The 22,911-nt window shown below is 32.4% G+C and overlaps 1 protein-coding gene across 5 annotated transcripts in view; it reads right to left on the reverse strand.

Moving 5' to 3' along the window:
- LOC127712321 (nuclear receptor corepressor 1-like) overlaps positions 1-22,911 on the reverse strand; it is an 85,428-nt gene that overhangs the window by 59,013 nt on the left and 3,504 nt on the right. For all 5 annotated transcript variants that reach the window (XM_052218691.1, XM_052218689.1, XM_052218690.1 and 2 more), the window contains exon 2: positions 763-940. In XM_052218691.1, the coding sequence (XP_052074651.1) occupies positions 763-940 (178 nt within the window). The remainder of the gene's footprint in view (positions 1-762; positions 941-22,911) is intronic.

A 22,911-nucleotide genomic window follows, 5' to 3' on the forward strand; every position in this document is an offset into this window, starting at 1 on the left:
TTGAAAGCAATTTAATGTAATTAATTTTATTGCCTGTAATCCCAATTTTCAATTACATTTCAGTTGGTATTTAGCTGCTATTAAACACAAAGAATGTGCATGTAAAGAAATTTTTTCTACAAGCAATTGGAAAGTAGCTATAGGAAAAGATCAGCAGTAATAAAGATGCCTTAATTTAACATGTATAGAGATTTTACTGTAAATGAGCTAATAGTCAAATAAATATGCTCTTAAATTTAATTTGCTTAAGACTCGTCTTACAAAAATGGGATGTATTTAGTTTTACTATCAAAATTAACACAGAAAAATGTCAATATATGTCAAATACAAATATTTCTAATTATGGTACCAAAACTCCAGCTGAAAATTTTCAAATCTCCGGTTGTGACAGGCAACTTTGTCACATGTCTGCAAGTGTTATAATCCCTGTAGGGATATACAGATTTAACATGCAAGTTATTGACTAATTGTCACTTTTATGTGACAGAACTCATAATCTATGACTTTGCTATATTTTATATAAAAGTATCATTGCACCAAATGGCTTCAAACAGTATAGAATGTACTACAACATTTTAATGGTCCCTGTTGATTTAAATTCCAGAAACTATCAAGGAAAATGACTCTATTGTAGTACACAAATAAGTGGCAGTCTAAAAAAAAAGACTCATGATTTAGTGTTGAAACTGGTCCATTGGTCTGACATGAGCCTTGTGGTCTACAAGACTGTTTGGTCCCCAGCCCTTTATAGAGTATACTTACTTGGTATGTCTCTCTGTACATGGGATAACCAGGTGTGGTGGCAGCTAGTCCATATCTTGTATGTCCCTGGGGGTCTGTTGGGTACGGGTAGCCACCAGGCCTCTGTGCTTGGGAAGGACTTTGTGGTCTAGTCCTTTTATATGGAGAATTTGCGTCATGAGGGTTGCCAGATGGAGCCCTGAAAAAGATAAGACATTTTTTTATGACCAATCACACTAAAATGTTTACTTTTGCTTGAATCATTAACAATGATGAAATTGACCCTTTCTGTATAATGATTGATTGTTGCATAACATTGTGTCAGCACCATTTCTGTAGATGTGTTTCTTATATTGTATTTGTTCAAAACAGCATTGTCTTGATGATAAAATGTCAAAATGGCCACTGAAATGCAAAAGGACATCACTAAGGCCAAAAATATTCAAGGCATTGTTGACCATTCCTGACTCAGATTTCTCATTAATTCTCCTTTTCCAGTGTCAGAAATCTTAAGAATTTTACAAATGTAACAAAAGAGTAACATTCTAACTTGGTGTATTACAAATGTAACACAAGAGTAACATTCTAATTTGGTGTATTACAAATGGAACACAAGAGTAACAGTGCCATTTGGTGTATTACAAATGTAACACAAGAGAAACAGTGCATTTTGGTGTATTACAAATGTAACACAAGAGTAACAGTGCCATTTGGTGTACATTACAAATGTAACACAAGAGTAACAGTGCCATTTGGTGTATTACACATGTAATAAAAGAGTAACAGTGCCAGTTGGTGTATTACACATGTAACACACGAGTAACAGTGCCAGTTGGTGTATTACAAATGTAACACAAGAGAAACAGTGCCAGTTGGTGTATTACACATGTAACACAAGAGTAACAGTGCCATTTTGGTGTATTACACATGTAACACAAGAGTAACAGTGCCATTTGGTGTATTACACATGCAACCCAAGAGAAACAGTGCCATTTGGTGTATAACAAATGTAACACAAGAGGAAGTGCCAAATGGTGTATTACACAAGTCACACAAGAGTAACAGTGCCATTTGGTGTATTACAAATGTAACACAGGAGTAACAGTGCCATTTGGTGTATTAAAAATGTAACACAAGAGTAACAGCCTAATTTGGGGTATTACAAATGTAACAAAAACATAACAGTGCCATTTGGTGTATTACAAATGTAACACAAGAGAAACAGTCTAATTTGTTATAATGCCCTATGCATTTTTGTCTCATGAAGGTAAAAAATCCCCCCCCAAAAAAAAACTGTTTACAGCCTAATCTTTTATACCTTTTAAAAACAAAGTTCAACTAGTTTATACAGGAGACAAAGTCAGACTTAAATATTCCTATTCAAACATGAAGATTGCCATGAAAATTAACGTCAATCATGTTTAAAGGAACAAGGTTGAGATCTCATAAACATGTTTAACCCCGCCGCATTTTTGCGCCTGTCCCAAGTCAGGAGCCTCTAGCCTTTGTTAGTCTTGTATTATTTTTAATTTTAGTTTCTTGTGTACAATTTGGAGTTTAGTATGGCGTTCATTATCACTGAACTAGTATATATATTTGTTTAGGGGCCAGCTGAAGGACGCCTCCGGGTGCGGGAATTTCTCGCTGCATTGAAGACCTGTTGGTGGCCTTCTGCTGTTGTCTGTTCTGTGGTCGGGTTGTTGTCTCTTTGACACATTCCCCATTTCCATTCTCAATTTTATAGATTTTCTCTAAGCCCTATTTACAAGTACAGTAATTGTCACAAGAATGCAATATTTGGAAAGCTGTATAATGCAGTTGTTAGCAGGAAGTAAAAGACTTGCTGTCACGAAATTGATTGTAACATTTCTTTTTATTGCATCAATTCAACCTTTTTAAAGTGCATTGACATTCTCAAGATTTCTTCATTGATTTATGTTTAAATGGAATTCAGTTGATTGAGAAGGAAAACATATAAATTCAATAAATTGTGCCAGCAATCTTAGTACAATGTAACAATGCTGCAAGCATTCCTTTCCCGTCACTGCATTAATTAACAGAGCCATAATCAGTGTTACTCGGTAAACATGAGAGTTTGAACAATAAGGCAGTTTAATATCTACCAGTACCACTTCCTGATAAACAGGTTAACCTCACATATGGGACTTTCCCTTTAACGTTGATACTTTTATTTTCTTCTGCAACAGTTTTGGGTGGATTGAAGAAAAATTGTATTTTCATGGTTTTGCCAAAGTCTGCAAACAAGCTTACAGGAATTCTTACTTCTTTGAAATCTTAAATTGGGAACCCATGAAAAACCATAAAAAAAGTAATAACAAATCCACAGATGTATGTATTTTTAGAAAATGTATAGAATGCACTTCAACAAGGCAAAAACCAATAACTAGTGTTTAAAATCTTTTCTTAAAATGCCCATCAGCCTGATAAAATATATTTTTATGTTGTTGTTAACTTGCATTGTACCTTAAGGCTTTAAGACAATCAAGTAATGGCCAGGCAGTCAAGGAAAAGGAAATAGCTTCACAAATGTACTTTGATAAAAGATTCCAATATGTTCACAAAATAAATAAACACAAGGTGATCAACAGAAGATAAATTCCAGCATTTAATGGCAAGAAAAATATCACACAAAATCCAGACAAGTTTAAATCTGACATCAAATTCTAATAAAATTGAGAATGGAAATGGGGAATGTGTCAAAGAGACAACAACCCGACCATAGAGCATAGAAAAGCATGAAAGAAAGAACCAAGAACAGACAAACTTCGTAATCTTAGATGCATTACAACAGCAGATCTAGGATTTTCAAATGGGGAGTACACAAAAATCAGAAAAATGTACCAAAGAAACATCAAATGTTTATCACAGTACTGAACTTTTCTGTATTATCTCTGGTAAAGTTAGAACAATATTAGGAAGACATATGTAGACTAATACATGTAGTATGACAGCATTGAATGAATCATAGTTCTATTTTTCCTCATAACTTGAATTTTCCCTAGTTTATAACTACCAATTAAGATCCTTCACAAATTGTTTTTGATCACCTATTTCAAAAATAAGAAGATGTGGTAGGATTGCCAATGAGAAAACTCTCCACCAGACACCAAATGACTTAGAAGCCCACTATGTACTTTATTTTATTCAGTTAGTTAAGGCAGATTAAAAAAAAAAATGCTACATAGATATAAGAAGATGTGGTATGAGTGCCAATGAGACAACTATCCATCCAAGTCAAAATTTATAAAAGTAAACCATTATAGGTCACAGTACGGTCTTCAACACGGAACCTTGGCTCACACCGAACAGTAAGCTATAAAGGGCCCCAAAAAAATTACTAGTGTAAAACCATTCAAACGGGTAAACCAACGGTCTAATCTAAATAAAAAACGAGAAACGAGAAACACTTATGAACCACATCAACAAACGACAACTACTGAACATCAGATTCCTGACTTAGGACAGGTGCAAACAAATGCAGCGGGTTTAAACGTTTTAATGGTACCAAACCTTCACCCTTTTTCTGAAACAATAGAGTAACATCACAACATAGAAAGACACACTATAAAATATCAACTGAAATAGCTTAACTCAATCAAAGGACATATTAACACCATTGAACATACACTGAACAAATAAATTTGACCTATGACACAATGTAAATACAAAATAAATAAACTAAGGGAAGAATAATAAAAGTAACATGTTATATCGGTAAGAAATGTTAAACAATTAAAGAAAAATAATATGCTCGAACAAAAATATCAGACATTTGCAATAACTTTAAACACAGATAAATGAAAATAATTTTGTTGTTAGGTATACGTGTACAGTACCAATAGAGAAAGGAAATATTTTTACAAAATAAATAATTTTGATGTTCATAGTACGAAGTGAAAATTTATAGTTATACCAAACACTTATCAAAGCTGGTATATAGACCAGATATAACCCTGAATAACATTAAATAATAAAAAAGCAATACAATTAGTATCAACAGGTCAAATAAACAAGAAAGTACGATTTGAGAGTACTCGCAGTTACTGACAGCTAGTTAAAAGCCAAAACAATTAATAATAAAATATCATGCATCTGAGACTAAAATTAACTAAAACACATCCCAGGGATTTAGTATTTTAATGTCATGGACAGTCAAAGAAGACATGACTAGTGCAATGCCAAAAATAAATGTATCGACAGACAGTAGGATAGTTAGGAGTTTAACCTCTTTATAGATCTAAACAAAAGTGGGTGTGTCTTTATACATCCCACTTGAAAAAAATACAAATTTAGTTATGTGTTAATTTGCTGATGACAAAATCAATATTAGTGCCAATGTAAACTATATTCAAAGATCTAATTACAACATTGGTAAGATAACCTTTACTAATAAGTTTGTTTAAAGGTTCGATGAGTTTACACGGATCACATAGTGAATTCCGCGCTTTAAGTACAATACAGTATATATATTTGTCAATCTTTTTATATAATGAGATTGACGTATGGCATGCCTAGACCATTTAATTTCATTTCTTATCCAATGTGCAATGATAGCTATAGGTTTCCGATTATTCTGTAGACCTTTATCTGGGTTTCCTATATATAGGTTACGGAATTCAAATAGTTTGTGGATAAACCAATAATAACTTCATCATTTTGTGGCTTTTTATATTACCTCAGGAGAGATAAGAGCATCAAATTTTGAAGTTATAATTGCACATTGATATTTTTGGAAATTGGAGCAACTACCGTTATTTATTCAGATTAATATTTACAGTACAAATGTACTATGTACTATTATGTTTTCGTTTTTAAACAATCTGTGTTATTGGCTAAAAGATTTTCCATGTGTGGTTGTTACACAATTTCGTATGCATGTAGTATTAAAACAGTACCACTATATAACATGTACAAAATGATGTATAACATACACACTAAACAACATGAAATCAAGAAAGTAAACATGGTAAAAGCACAAAATGTTTAATAAATCATTTATTCTTCAGTTTGAATAAATTGGATGAACCAGCGCTCTAAACCATCCCAAAGTCTTAATCAGTCATTCCCAAGGTCGCCAGACATTGCATTGGGCAAAGTCCAGTAAAAATTGGTTTGGTCCAGTTAAGTGATATGCATTACTGGACCAAATGACAAGTAAAATTTTTAATTTTGGCCAAATCATGTGTAAAAATGTCCTGTAAAAAAGAGTCCGGTCCAGTTAAGAATGGTTTACTTGACCACATGTCCAGTTGAGTTCTCAAAGCCTTGGGAACAACTGCTTAATTTGTGAATAAATTTAACAGAATCATGAGAATTCACAATCAAAGATCTGCCATCAATACCACATTCTCCAAATAATGAAAAACATTCAAATATGATATACAACAACTACTAAGTCATTTTTAGAGATTCTTTTATATCGATCTTTAGATTTACATAATGCACAAAAGAAGCATTTTCCAAAAGTTCTCATTTTCAATATAGAAAAAAAATGAAGTCCAATTACAAAAAAAAAGCCTCACAAATTTAAAAGACTCATGACACCAACCTATGGTCCTTTATAATATTCTACACAAAAGAGAATTATCTATGAAAATGACATTACCAACACAACTGTTTGCATTGCCCATTGGAAATCCCGAACCAATAGTCATTATCAAACATACCCTTTGTAGATTTTTTGCTGACAACAGAATATGGGAAAGATTAACCAAATGCAGAAATTTTTATCTGTAATCGTATCAATCTCCAACAATATTTAGTATGATGACATGTGGATTGACAACAGCTAAAGCCTACCTGTACCGTCCCCATAGATAGTTATATACAGTTTGCATGGAAGGTGGCGCTGCCCAGGTCTGTTGTCGTGGCTGACCGTAGTTTGTGGTATTCCTGTACATTTCGTTGTAACGAAACCCAAATTTTCAATTACTAAAACTTGAATTGTTATCACAAATTTTCTCGTGGATATTAAATGTATAACAAACAGATCGGAAAATTAAAACATGTAAAAATACATCATTAACCTTTCTCTAACGCAACAAAATAAATAACATATAACAAGACACTTTGAACAGAGAAAATGTATAAAGGCACATTTGAATTCTCTTCGTTAAATCTTTCTATGACATAATATTCGTTAAATTTAATTACAGTTTTGCTCTTTCATCAGTGTTCAGTTTTCACGATAGTTTTCTTGATTTTTACAGCATTAAACACACTAATAATCTTTAATCCCAATTTAAGTACAATTTGACGTATTAATTGTATCTTTCTCGTGATGAAGATAAGATGGAGGCTTGTTGCAGTCTATATATAATTAAAGTAGATTCTAATTAAAATCTACGATTCTAATCAGGAATTTATAGCAGAACTAATCTGTCAACAATTTTTTATTCGATTTAAATTTTCAAATCATTAATCTCTTAATTTTATATGAATTTAAAAAAAATCCTAATAAACTTTATATGATAGAATGTTAAACTGAATTTTAAAATGTTTTTCAAGCATAGATGCAATAGGGTAAATAATATGAAAATAAATTATATAGTTTTTTTATGAATTACTCTTAAAATTAAGCATAAAAATTCATCAAAATTTGCAAAATGTTTAGCAGATGTCAAATAACTGCTTATGAAGGTAGCAGTCAGTTTGTCTTATTCACATCAAAACTTTTAAGACCACGAAACCAATACAATGACTCTACAATTAACTGAAGCCAATAACAAAAGTAAAATCTGACATATTCTCTATTTTATGATTTAAAACCAATAAGATGTAAATTCATGACTTTTCCCTGCTGTGCATTAATTCCACGTTACTATTTCTGTCCAGAATATATTCTTATGTTCTCACAAGGACTTGTGCTCTACAAAGACAATCAGCCTAATCAATTTGTCTTCATCACATTTATTCGAATTGAACGAGTTTCCACGATTCTGGATTATACTTTCCACTGCAGGAGAATTTAATTCAAATTACGAATTCAGTAGAAACTAACAAATTAACCTCATTCGTGACTTGAATTATATATTTCTTCATTTCACAAAAAATTCAACATTCACAAAAGTTCATGCTTTTTAGTAAATCTTATAGCCAAATATGGTCAAAGCAATATAAAGTAAAGTATTCGACACTAAAACACATCTATTCAAGTTCCTTATTTCTTTGAAAAAACAATGACCACATATATTCCAAACACAGTATACATCCCAATATATATTCTTGTCATGATTCACATGGTTATATTGCCATATATATATATAATTTACAAAAGAACAAAAAAAATAATAAGATTTTCCACAGTTTTTTCAACGTGTAAATGGCAGCTGATGACAGTTCTGCCCATAATTAGATATCTGTCCAGGTGCTTCAGCCAGGTGATAATCTATCGCTAATTAAACGGATCACATGACACATCTAATGGTCAGTCGTTAAACTCTAATTACAAAACTATATATATGAATATAGATATAAGATTATTATATCACAAAAATCAATATCATTTTTTTTTAAATAAATACTAGATTTTTGTACTTTTCCACCTCAACTTCCCACTGAACTGTCAAAAGATGTCAATATTTGTCATAAAAGATACCTCCAGACTGCTGCATGCAGTAGAAAGCTTCAAATTGATCAACTCAAACAGGCTTCAATTCATTTCCATACAAGATCTATGACTACATATCTTTCTAATTAAAAATTTGCATCGTAATCCTTTTTCTGACAATACAGAATATTTATAAGATTCCTGGATTTTAACAAATCAAACCAAATTTAATCTCCACAATTCATAATTTATTACGTTATATAATACAATAATGTAAATGTACCCAAAATTAGAATTGGCAATAGCTTACAATTATACAATTCTATAAAAATCATATTTCTTTGATAAAATTATTACTTTAAGATGTCAACTGATCATGACGACCTAATTAACCGTAATCAAGTACAAAATAAATTGGGGTATTCAATTTCTTGCACAAAATTTGTTGTTTACTTTTTAACACAATTGAAAATCGATAAAATCAAAGAAGATCTTCAATATTGCTCTTAATTTATCTAATATAAAAGGGTTTTTACTTCAGTGGAGCTCACTCTCAAAAATGTGTAGCCTGCAGTAATATTTGAATATAAGATCAATTACCACTGAAGCTTAGTAAAAAGTCAAATGTTCACATGCATATATACCCTCAAATGTATATACAAAATATGATTATAATCAGAGATATCTGTCATATTCTTAAACCACTGAAGTGTAAAAATGTGGTCAAGACATATATCTCATATAATAGACTGACATCATCATACGATCATTGGCTACAGCTGAGGCTGATTTTGACATTTCACCTACCCACCATTTTTCTACCTACTCCTACTCACCATCCTGCCCACCATGGGCGACCCACTCCTACCCACCATGGTCAACCCACTCCTACTCACATGGTCAACCCCCTCCTGCCCACCATGGTCAACCCCCTCCTGCCCACCATGGTCAATCCCCTCCTACCCACCATGGTCAACACACTTTTGACCACTATGGTCAACACACTTTTGCCCACTATGGTCAACACACTTTTGCCCACCATGGTCAACACACTTTTGCCCACTATGGTGAACCCACTCCAGCCTACCATGGGCAACCCATCCTGTCCACCATGGTCAACTTCTCTGTACCATTCAAATTTTTCCAAAGTAATGTATGTGCAAGTCTTACGTCGGATGAAAAAAACTGTTGACACAGAGATATGTATTGCCTGTGTGATATATTTTGAATGTATAATGCAAATATTGAAATTTCAATGGCAACACTGTATGACTTAGTATCTGTACATTTTGCAATATGAAAGGATGGAAATCCAGATTACAGTACAGGTCAATTGGAAATAATGCAAGTTTAAAAGCCATGACCTATTGCAAGGGGAAAAAAATGCATGTCTAAAACAAAGGGCGTAAAAGGGGACCATAAAAAAATCCACTTCAGCTGAAGGGTACTTTCAAAGCAATATTTTTCTGTCAACATACATTCATTGCAAAATGTACTGTATTAATGGAATATGGAAAATGAGGTCAGGCCATATAAGAAATTTGCATACTTTATCAATATTGTTGTCTTAACCCATCATTATTATTAACTACTCAATAGACATAATACAGTATTAATACTCAACTTTTGACCTGACCTACCCTGACTGCAAGGCGGCTGTTATGAGCTATAAACTTAAAATAATGTGAATACTTTATAAAGCATTTCCAAACCAAGGCTTTATAAGATAGCATAATTTATATGTCTTTTACTTTTGAGATTTTAATGGTCCTAAGATTCTAACTAAAATCATTTGTATTTGTTCCAGTAAAAAAGAACCTTTTTTATTGGTTGATACTACATGTATATTTTGAATGTGGACTATCATTTCCCATGGGAACCCACCATGCATCAACACAATAGCCCGTGCTTGGGTTGACATAAATTAAAAGATACATTTTGTCTGTATACTTCTAGTTCATAAAAAAAATGATATTGTGGTAAAACCAAAGTAAACTCCCTCAAGCAAAGGTGACATTCAATGGTTTTGGCCGTTCTGTGTAAGGGAGCTACCATTTGATTTTTATGGGGGGGCTAGGATGAAATTTGAAAAAAAAGGCAGACAGGATTTTTGAGTAAAAAAAAAGAGGTAGGATGAGCAAATTTGCAAAAAAAAAAGACAGGATGACAATTTATGTAAAAAAAGTCAGGATAAACTAATAAAAAAAAATGCAGGACAGAGATTACAACTAAAAAAAAAATGCAGGACCAAATTTTTCATCCTAGCCCTCCCCCATAAAAATCAAATGGTAGCTCCCTATAGCTAATCCTGGTTGGTTTCAATGCTATCAAACATTTTAAAATATTTTTGGTTTTCAACCTCTCAATTTTTTTGGCTGGGAATATGTTTAGTAATGGGAGTACTTGGCTGAGGATTGATTGATTGGTGGTTGCTTAATGTCCAGTGGCAAATATTTCATGCATATCCAGGACGATCTTGGCTGACGAAGGTTAATTTAGAAACATGCGTTGAGTGCAGGGAAATCATATAAAAATTTATATAAAGGGAAATTTGTTTATGTGAATTAGACTGATGAATCATGGGAATAATTTAACAGAACAGAAAAGTGATCTTCAATAAAGAGCTGCTAATATCATTTCTTCAATGTCAACATACTGTTCTCAGATAGCTAAAAGGAAAATTTTACTTTGTTTAAGAACATGAAACTTTACCTGATTGAAGTCCTCATTCTACAAGGTTAATTGTTAACATTATACAGATGAGAAATTGCAGCAATTTGTTTAATTTTTTTTTTCGCAGTTTGATATTTCTTCACTCTGTATAAGATATCAATCTGTATAAAATCCAAATACTGTCATCAAATTTCTTTTTAATTTCTTCGAATATAATTAAAGAATTTTTACAGGAAAATGTGTTCTTGTCACTCTAACATGCATGTCTAACACTGCAGCTAAAAATTATTTTTTGGTTTATCTGTCTGTCAACTGAGGGCATATATAGGCACAGAGCAGTGTTCTCCCCAGGTCCTTATGGCAGGGGGGACCCATGGTCCTATAATTTCAGAGCATGGTCCTATATTTTTGGCCCATGGTGCTTCAATTTTCAATCAAAAATGGTATAATAGTATGCACCAATATGCCAACAGTAATTACAGCGGAAATACTTAGATATCCTCTGGTTAATAACACAATGCAAGAAGTAGGAAAGTTTATAGTTATCTTACAACGGTCATGACGGTCTTTTGACAACTGTTGTTTGGTGAAAAAAAAATCAACAAGTGCATAATCTAAATGTTTATTTATCTGTTTTTTTTTAATTAGATTTTGATGGTAGATCTTTCATAGTCCCAGATAAATTACTTCACAACTTGTTAGGCTCAAGTCTATTAAGAGCTTTACATATTGTTTATAAAACGTTTTCTTTTATTTTATAAATACATTGAATGAACAATACTATCTTGTTTTTCTTTAATACAAGCTGATGCCGTGGTGGAGCCAGGATTTTTGAAAGGGGTGGCGTTATTACATATATAGAAAAACAAAATATAATTGTTGAGGGGAGCAAGGCAAAAAACAATTTGACAATTTTATGCTTAGAATAAAATCTGCAATCTCTAATGCCTTTATTTAGACATTCAAAATGAGATAAAATTTCCATTTTTCAACATGGAAAAAGTTATTTTTTAACCAGAACTATTAGAAAATAAAATAATAGAGTCTGGCTACCATTATTTCCAGAAAAAAATTGGATGAGAAATTAATATTTTTCTAATTGGCCTTTTATCAAGTTGAGCGAATGCTTAAGTCTTTTTAATTTTCCTCTTGCTGACAGTTTTAGTAAGGAAACTTCCAAATCGTGACTTTATATGACTATCAAATAAATTGAAATAGACAGATCATACAATTACCAGGGATTATTATTCCTTAATTGCCATGTAATAATTTATTGATATAAGTATATAGGAGTACATATTTATAGTATCTGTATCTCAGGTCTGATCAACTGATGTTCATATATTACATATTCAACTTTTGTTAGTATTTGGAACTTCTCTGTTTTTTCCCTAGGCAAAGCATTGATAAACAATGATAAATTGCTCTATATTTTCAATATTTCTATAAAAGTATGTATTTTTTCTCTAATATATCCATATGTCTGACAAAATAATTTCAAATTCTAAATTTTATTTTCACATTTTTCATGCAGCAAAGGCTTCATCTGTCATGTCTGTCAAAAAAAACTGTAAAATTCAGTTGGAAAGCTCTAATTAGTTCTTTATTTCATATTGCTGTAATAATTTTGGTTAATAAAAATGATAGTATGAATATGTAAGCATTTGACATGCCTTAGTAAAACTATAACAGATTAAACCACCTCCAGAAAATATTTTCACATTCACATTATATTAAAATGAGTACATTTGTATGTTTCATTAGATGGCCTTTGTTGCATAAGTGACATGCTTGAACTCACTCAAAACATTTGAGAGGGAGGTCTGTCAAAATGTTAGTGGTCTGTTGCAATATGAAGATTTTTACCACTCTGGAACCATTACATACCTCTAGTATAAAAAGGGAGGAGGTGAAGTTGATCACTAGACTATGAACACTGAGAGGTTGTGAAGCTGCCATGATATAGCCAAGAGTAACGAAAGTGGCATTAAACAACAACAAACAATCAATCACTCATTCATTTTCCATTATGGTCAACCTATTAAGATTTTTTACCCATCATTATAAATTAAAACAAGTAAAATCCAATTAAAGCAATAAATTTTATAGATTATATATTCAAACACCGTGTACATGGTGTATGCTAGCAGTTAAAAAGCTCTTTTTCATTTGCCAGACATCCCTCTCAATTCCAAAATTATGTCTTTACAAACTGTATAACAAAAGGATACTAAAATTTCAAAGGTTTTCATCAAAGACATCTGACAAATTAACCAGCGACATTCACAAAAGACAACTTCTTTTGTATATCTCTGGTTATAAACAACACCCTTGTTTCTTAGGCAGAATCAATATCGCCATGGAAACCAAGATAATGACAAAAAAAGATATAAAAAGACAAAAAAAAGTTTTAATTGTATAAAATGAGATCAAAGCCAAATATAGACATTCCCTTCAGAAATGAATCAATATTTTCTTCCTTACTTTAAGAATTAGGACAAAAGATGACAAGACCAGAAACATGAAAACAATGCAACCAAACTCCTGACATGTTTCTTGGATTAGGAGGCTTAAACGAGGGGATTATCTTTACAGAAAGAATTTCAGACTGTTTTTCCTACAGATTAGTCTGTCAGGTTATTTTCTTCAAATTAAAAACACTGAAATTTAAGACAGAAGCTATCAAAAACCCACTGGTTCTAATTTTATCAAAATATGCTATGTTTTTTCCATGTTGTAGATAATAAAATGTCATGCTAACCAATGCGATTGGAAACATTTCATTTTGTAGAAATTACAGTCCCTGAATATGAATTTATCTTTTATTTCAATTATAAATTCACGACATTTACCGGTAATATTCAATATTCTTACATCAGATCTTTCTTTATGAGGAACTAAAGGCATATATAAAAACCTAATCAATGTCTACATAATATACATTTACTAGATATATAAATACTTCTAAGATCATGATGAAAACAACTGACTGTCATAGGCCAGACTTGGATCATGAACTTTAACAATTAATTGATTGATTGCTGGTGTTTAACACCATTTTCAAGACTCTCATCTATTTCAAAGTGGCATCTTATTGTTGGTGGAGAAAGGCTGAGTGCCCACGAGAGATCCACTGACCTTTGGACGGAGTGCCCCAAGAGATCCACTGACCTTCGATAGGAAACTGGCAATCCTATTGAAATTAAAATCTGAGTTGATCACCTTGACATGAACAGGGTTAAAAATAACAACTTCAGTGTTGATAGATTTAAACTAGTAGTAGTAATCACGGTAACTACTAACACCAATCAGCAACCCAGACCCCAAGAACTTTCGAATGATAATGATGAGTTCAACTAAGTTTTTTTTCAGTCAATAGAACATATGTAAATACAAATTTACTTCTGCCAAAAGATTTAGGATTTTAATCAAAGAAAAGTGTTTCCAAAGGACTGATAATACATGTACAGAAGGATGAAAATGCTAGGAGTGATGGATGAAGTGGTAACGACTTCATACACCCCTATTTTTTTCAAATTTTTGTAAGTGGCAGGAGGGGCACAACAATGTTTAGATAAACAAAATGAGTTACCTCCCTTTTTCATTTAGAAATCTTTACAAAAAGTAACAGATTAAATATGTATACAAAACTAATCAACAGCTATATCAAAGAAATAAAATGCATGTGTACACTGCGTGACACATGTAAAATAACAAAATAGACACACTATTGTATTATAAATGTAAATGTTAAAGTCTTCTTTCCCTTTTTAGACAAATTAAACAGAAAAAAGTACTTGAAACTCTACTGTTGATATATTTTTCTCTATCATCTTTTTTTCCATGTCATCCTTTAATTTTCATGTAGGTTGAGATTGGGGTGACTCTATCACTGAATTAAACTAAAGATAAAGAATATGGATATGTATGAGACAAGATTTAAAATGAATGGACTTTGAGCAAGTAAGATCACATACCCCATATGCATGCTTCCCATACACACACATACATTTTTGTACATGTATCCAAAGGGGAAAATTAGGAGCCATTCTCCTGAAAAAAAATTGTCTCCACTTTTCGGGTTTTTCTGGGTATTGTACTAGTCACAGTTTTTACGAGTGGAAACCTTCATCCAAATTTGAAATCCAAACAATAAATGTGAGCTGATGAACAGTCAAACAGATTGACCAATACCAAGCAAAAACATATGTACCGGGTACCCTTGACAATTTTAATGCATTGGGTATAGTTATCATTTGGCATCTTGATAACTGTTCTAAATTTTGCATAAAATGTCAAGATGTTTTGAGATATGATAAACTTTTTATAATTAATTATCACATATTTCAAGGCATATACCATGATTTTAATGGTGGGATAAATGTGTAAATTAGAAAACAAAACAATGTATGTGTGACTATAATATTATGATGCTTAAAAAGGACAGTAGACAGACAGATAAAGCCTTTAAACTACATGTAGATTGCTTGTGAGTACATGAGTACCTAAGATAGGAACATGAAGCAGTAAGTAACATAAGTACAGCATTTACAGGTTAAAACTATTTACCAAAATTGAAGTGCATGTTCAGTACACACTAGATGATTCAATTAAAATAACTTTGAAGATGAATTTGACATTTTCAGTCATGTGACTTAATTGTATGCTCATATTTAAAATTCACAGTTGCATGTACTGTACATCATTTCTAGTTTTGAATAAAAGGCAAAAATTCTTTAAAGAGGTTATATGGTCATCATTAAGGGAATTTACAAATTATTACTCCTTGAAGGAAGCAATGGGTCACATTGAAATTGACTTTTGGTAAATCCTGAATAGTTGATATTTTTTTTCTGTTAGCAGTTCTGTCTATCTATTTTAATAAGTACTGATTATCAGGTTGTCTGCATAAATATTGATATTGTAAAATGTCAGCTGCGAGTCACAATATGAAGCTTTTTATCAAGTGAGTGCAGTGAACAAGTTCAAAAAGGCTTCATATTGTCTTAAGTAGCTGATATTTTACAATATAAATATGATGAAAATCTGATAATCTATTTATCAGATTGTATTTGTGTAATTTGCATGATAGAAACAAGTGTTTTTTTCTTTGTTTCAATGTCACACCGGAAGATAACTTATCAACGTCTGTTCATTCATTATGACGTCGATGATATGCCTGGATCATAAGTATTTAGGCCAGGTTAACGTATGTGATGTCACAAAGCTGTGATAAGCAATTTTATAAAAAGCTAAGCAGAGTGATACAGACAGGGGAAACACTAATAATAGTAAATAAAACGCCCCAAAGGTCTCAGCTTGATACGACAGCAGAGGTCAAAGACTCAAACCCTGAACAGTTGGGGCAAGTATGGCCCAAAATCCAAAAAATACACATATATATCAGAGAACCCTATACATTCAATTTTGTTTGAAATAAAACAAAGCTTAATTTTGGACCCTTTGGATATTAATGAGGACCAGCTTAAAAATGAAGATAGCAACTATAGGTCACTGTACCGCCTTCAACAATGAGCAAAACCCATACAGAGACATCTACAAAAAAAACTTTGTTTTTCAAAAGGGGAGGCTTCTCTTATAAAATGGGTGTCAATATGTCGATTTTTTTAGTTTGACAAGCAAGAGAATGGATCCATTGTAAGAAGAAAGATAACTCATGTTAACTGGATTATTATTTTACATAGACAGATTGAATCGGACATGCACAAGTGGATCCCAGACTGATTATAGGAGTCTGATCTATTGATATCAGGCATATTTCATTGATTTGACCCAATTTCTCATATTTGATTTATAACATACTAAAAGGTTGATTTAAATGATAAAAAGTTACAAAAAACAATTAACCATGCATGGACCGGTAAAAGTATCAGCATTTCGTGCCTATTTTAGACCAGACACCATCCAATTATCCATCGTGATGACCTCCGAAAAACTGATGATTATATAACCTAATATTTATAAACATAAATATAAATACATGTAGACAGGCAGGTACGAGCAATCATATTATTATGATTTCTCTAGGTCTGTTTGATTTCATGTTATTGATTAAAAATCTATGTAAATCATCATTTTACCTTTATAAAAATATTTTTTTGTGGGCCGGATCAGTCAACCAAATGGTTATTCCTGGTAGCTGCTTTGTTTCCTTTTTCAATGTTGATATTCTTTCATTTTTAAATGTGCATCTCATGGTCAAATCTAACCCTTACCATGCTGAATTGTTTTCAGAAAATGTCTAATTTTCATTAATTTGCAAAAATATGTAAATTACATGCAAATGATCTGTACCCAGCTGCTGCTGCATATTGAATCCATTAAAGCTAAGATAGAGGATCACGGGGTGGGGTGAGCGGTCGGGAATTTTCCCCAAAGTTGGTCATCAGGTGCAAAAAGCGTCAATTTTTACGATTTTTCGTCCTATTTCTTGACCTGGAAGACTGAGGGATGCTGATAGATGTATCCAACTGTAGTCTGCATGTAGAGTGGACCCCAGTGTACACATTAACCCCAACAGTTCTTAGGTCAGAGTGAATCTGATGTGGGTACAGCAGTCTAAAAAAGGTTGTTGTTTCCTAGGTGTATTTTAATAATAAACATGATCAGTAGTCATATGCCCGCGGGTTTCCACTATTTTGGGAAGTTTTAGGCCTATGAACTTCATGTGTCAGACATTGAAGGGAAGCCCATTCCTCCAAAAAACCCACTTTTATCTGATTTCAATTTTCGAAGTTTGTACCTGAGCTCAAAATGAACATTAAACCTGAGAAACATGACAATAAATAGATTAAGGTTGCGGGAACATGTATAAACTTCGAAATTAATGTCATACAGTTGACCTCTAAAAGTATGGTCCCCGCATGGTAAGGGTTAACATTGCATGAATATGGATTCAAATTAGGTTGAATTATTGACTTGCAAGTCAATAATAGATCAAAGATGTTTTCAAGCATATTTTGACAAAATTGAACTAGACTGGCTGCTACATGTAAAAGCAAAATATTATTTTTATACTCTGCTTTTATAAATCATTTGTAAATGTTTGAAATGAAAAAAAATCATATTTTATTTTTTGTCTAATTTGTGGTTAATGCCCATTTAAGGACAATAACTTCCAAAATTCTATAAGATACAGAATTATCTAATAATACAGTGGTAATCGACAGCTGGTAGACATGGTAGACATTTTGTCATTCTGATGAATGAAAAAAAAAATGTAGTAGCATTTTACACTTATGTTTTATTTTTAGCCATGGTCATGATGGTGACCATGTTAGTTGATTGGAAAAAAAACAAAAAAAACATAAGACTTATTCTAGATACATCGTTACCATTTTCAGCCCAAAATTTAATGGAAATTGGTTCAGTCAGTGGTTTCAGAGAAGATGTTTTTTTAAATATTTACAAGAAACAGGAAGTGATGGTAATAAATAGTTGAGTGGCCTATTGGGACAGGTGGGCTAAAAAGTGAAGACTTAGAATATCAGTTAACAGGTTCAGTGACAACCAATTACCTATGATACATGTAGGTCCCCAACAGATCCAGGATAGCAACCTGGTAGAGGGTGCAACCAGAATCTAACATTCCAGGATTCACATGCTATTTTCTATCAGACGGGTTTTGTTTTTCTCTCTTAATTTGTACTTGCAAACAAAATGCTTTGTTTTATGGGTACACACTTCCACCTATAAAATCTGCCCATTTTATATCTTTGCCTAAACAAAAATCCATTTAATTTTCAACAAATAATGACTTTTAATGTTAACATAACTTGTTAACAAAGGTGTTGACATATACATTTTGTACCTTGTAAAGAAAGAAAAAACAATGTTTTGACTATTTCATTATTTTTGTTTTTAAAATCCTTCATTAAATAATATTTTAAGCATTGTTAAGCAAGAATGTTTCATTTCAAAAACACATCAATGGTTTATTCAGGTTATTAGATATACATTTACATGTATTCAGATATGACTTATGCATGTAGTACCTTCACTGGCGTTAACTATATTTACAATAATATGCATATAACATGCTCCGTGTTGAAGGCCTCACTGTGACTTTGAGATGAAGAACAGCAATAAAAGCGATGTTCCTTTGCTTTTTATGTTACTTGTACCAATTTTGTGTCATGGATGGATTACCCATATCCTTTGTTTTCATATTATATGCATGTGACAATAATTTAATTTTGGATGTAACGCGTCTTCTGATTGGCTGACGTTGTTTTGTTTATCAGCTCATAGCATGCATAGACATAATTTTGTCATGTGACCGTGACGTCATCAACGTTTTTTCATGGTTTACTCAGGTTTAAAATGGAATTTAGAATTTAATTATAAGAAATGACTGTAATATTTTTTCTGTCTATTCGAAATAACATAAACTAGAGGCTCTAAAGAGCCTGTGTCGCTCACCTTGGTCTAAGTGCATATTAAACAAAGGACACAGGTGGATTCATGACAAAATTGTGTTTTGGTGATGGTGATGTGTTTGTAGATCTTACTTTACTGAACATTCTTGATGCTTACAATTATCTCTATCTATAATGAACTTGGCCCTGTAGTTTCAGTGGAAATTATTTTGTAAAAATTTACAAAATTTATGAAAATTGTTAAAAATTTATTATAAAGGGCAATAACTCCTTAAGGGGTCAATTGACCATTTTGGTCATGTGACTTATTTGTAGGTCTTACTTTGCTGTACATTATTGCTCTTTACAGTTTATCTCTATCTATAATAATATTCAAGATAATAACCAAAAGCTGAAAAATTTCTAAAAATTACCAATTCAGGGGCAGCAACCCAACAATGGGTTGCCTGAATGGTCTGAAAATTTAAGGCCAGATAGATCTTGACCTAATGAACAATTTTGTTTCTGAAAGATTTGCTAGAAATGCTTTGGGTTTAGATATATGAGCCAAAAACTGCATTTTACCTTATGTACTATTATTAGCCATGTCGGCCATCTTGGTTTGAGGGCGGGGTCATCAAACACAATTTTTAAACTACATACCCTAATGATGATTGTTTACAACTTTAGTTAAATTCATCTTAGTAGTTTTAGAGGAGAAGATTTTTGTAAAAGATAACAAAAATTTACGAAAAATTGTTAAAAATTGACTATAAAAGAGCAATAACTCCTTAAGGGGTCAACTGACCATTTTGGTCATGTTGACTTATTCTTAGAACTTACTTTGCTGAACATTATTGCTGTTTACAGTTTATCTCTATCTATAATAGTATTCAAGATAATAACCAAATACGGCAAAATTTCCTTAAAATTACTAATTCAGGGGCAGCAACCTAACAACGGTTTGTCCGATTCATCTGAAAATTTCAGGGCAGATAGATCTTGAGCTAATAAACATTTTTACCCTTTGTCAGATTTGCTCTCAATGCTTTGGTTTCAGAGATATAAGCCAAAATCTACATTTTATCCCTATGTTCTATTTTTAGCCATGGCGGCCATCTTGGTTAGTTGGCCGGGTCACCGGACATATTTTAAAACTAGATACCCTAATGATGATATTGGCCAAGTTTGGGTAAATTTGGCCCAGTAGTTTCAGAGGAGAAGATTTTTGTAAAAGTTTACGGACGACGGACGCAGGACAACGGACGCCAAGTGATGAGAAAAGCTCACTTGGCCCTTTGGGCCAGGTGAGCTAAAAATGTGGTGCACACTTTAAAATAACCCGCTACGCGTGTTATTCAGTGAACACAACATTTTTTATGTTATTTCTTCATAGACAGAAAAAATATTAGTCATTCCTTAAATACATGCAAAAAGTTAATGTGAGGATTGTGTGAATTATGCACTTTCGCATGTATGTACAGAAGTACAGTGAATCAGTGCATTCATTAATACCTGGTACCCGGTACTTTTACCCGCCTACGGAAGCGTCTGGTACCGGCAGAAAAAATAAAAATACAAAAAAAAAAATGTGTAAAATTCTTTTGAAGATCGTTCAAATCTAATTTCTTTCATTCCTTGACAATCTCCGTTCTATGCCGTTCATGTGTATGTTTATAGGTGTCTTCGTCGAGGTCCGCGTTAAAGTATAGATCTATCTTCTGCCAATTTAGGCACACCTCCAAAGTAGGAGAAGTGATAATTACAAACCATGTGTCTGTATCTGTATCGTAAGAGCGCTTTAAAATGCGACGATTTAGCAGTATATTTTCAAGCGGCAAATTGTTGATGAATTTAAACAACAACAGCAATATTATGTCTAATAAAAGGAAAGCAGCTTGTATCACAGATTATTTTATGAATAAAAGGTTTAATAAAGGTGAACATTCTATGAAATTCAGAAAAATCGTTAATCGTATCAAATCAGTTCGTTTCCCGTTGGACGTTGTCACTGATCTCCGTTTTCACGATATGTGTTCTATGTTGTGATTGAATTTTTTAGTGTAAGACATCGTGAAACATTTTACAATCTGAACTAACATAACTGTTACGTTTACAAAATATAACATCTGACGAGATTTAAGACTTCTAAAATTAAAAAAAAAGACAGCTAAGAAGAAGTGAAATTTTTTTTTTTTTTACTTACTATAGTCAAGAATCCTATGATTAATTTGCCCCCCCCCCCCTCCCCCCCATTTCACAATCACCCCTTTTTATGAATATTAAAGTTAAGTGAAAGTTGAATACATGTTGTTTTTTTCGGACAAGAACAACCATCACAACACTTAGCATATATCAAAAACGTTTGTTTGTTGTTTTGCATGAGAGCATGTTTATTGTTTATTTTGTTTAATTGTTTGCATGACACTGTTAAATTACTTACACAAACAATTGACACAGTTATGATTATAACAAAGCAATAAAAAAAAAGTTACAACAAGTTTTATTATCAATTTTTTTTAATAATATACTATGTAACTTATGAAATTTCATTCACAAAATTGAACAAATGCAAAACATTTAATAAAAGTATAAAAACAAACAAAACATTTAAACAACATTTCACATGAAACCCCTGCGTTATAGGTCATACCATGGAAGTATTATATTGACAATATAATACTTCCATGGTCATACATATTTTATAACTGATTACAAAATAATTATAAGCAATGTATTTTCAGATGATTACTCTAGCATGTCTAGAAAAAAAACAATTCAATGTTAACTTACCCAAAATTGAAGCAAATATTACAGACTTTACCCTATTTTTTTAAGCAAAAAATTAAGGCTGAAATCCCTAAAATCCATGAGCTTCAGGGGGGCTTTGCCCCCCTGGTCCCCCTACCAGGGCTAGCCCTGGACCCACTGGGGGCCTTAAGCGGCCCCCAGACCCCTTGCCCTTTAAGTTTGGTTCCCCCTATAATCTCAAAGGTACCTCCAGTCTAAAAAAATAATGAAACCCCTGGTGAATATGTGGGTCTTTTTTATTATACAATAATAACATTCGGAATTCAAATGGGGACTAACTGTGCACCACTTATTGTGGACCTGTCAGCGTTCTCTCCAGGATTTTTGGATAGCACCGGGGTAACAGGCTGTTACTGTATTGTTATGAGTTACAATTTATGACTAAAATCAGCAAAGACCCATCGAAACAACATCTGATACAAAAAATTGATAACACTTTTAGATATTTGGATGATATATTGGCTCTCAATAATGACGACTTCAGTATGTACACTAAAGAGATTTATCCTGCTGAACTGACTTTAAATAAAGGTAATAATAACACTGAACACTGCCCTTTCCTGGATCTTGATATCTATATCTTTAACGGGGAGCTAGATACCAAAATTTATGATAAAAGAGATGATTTTTCATTTCCTATTGTTACATGTAATTATCCATTTTCAGATGGAGATGTTCCCTTGTCACTATCTTATGGCGTTTATATATCTCAACTTGTTTGATTCGCTCGTGTATGTA

This window comes from Mytilus californianus, unplaced genomic scaffold (genome assembly GCF_021869535.1).
Source record: "Mytilus californianus isolate M0D057914Y unplaced genomic scaffold, xbMytCali1.0.p SCAF_8, whole genome shotgun sequence".
Lineage (NCBI taxonomy): Eukaryota > Metazoa > Mollusca > Bivalvia > Mytilida > Mytilidae > Mytilus > Mytilus californianus.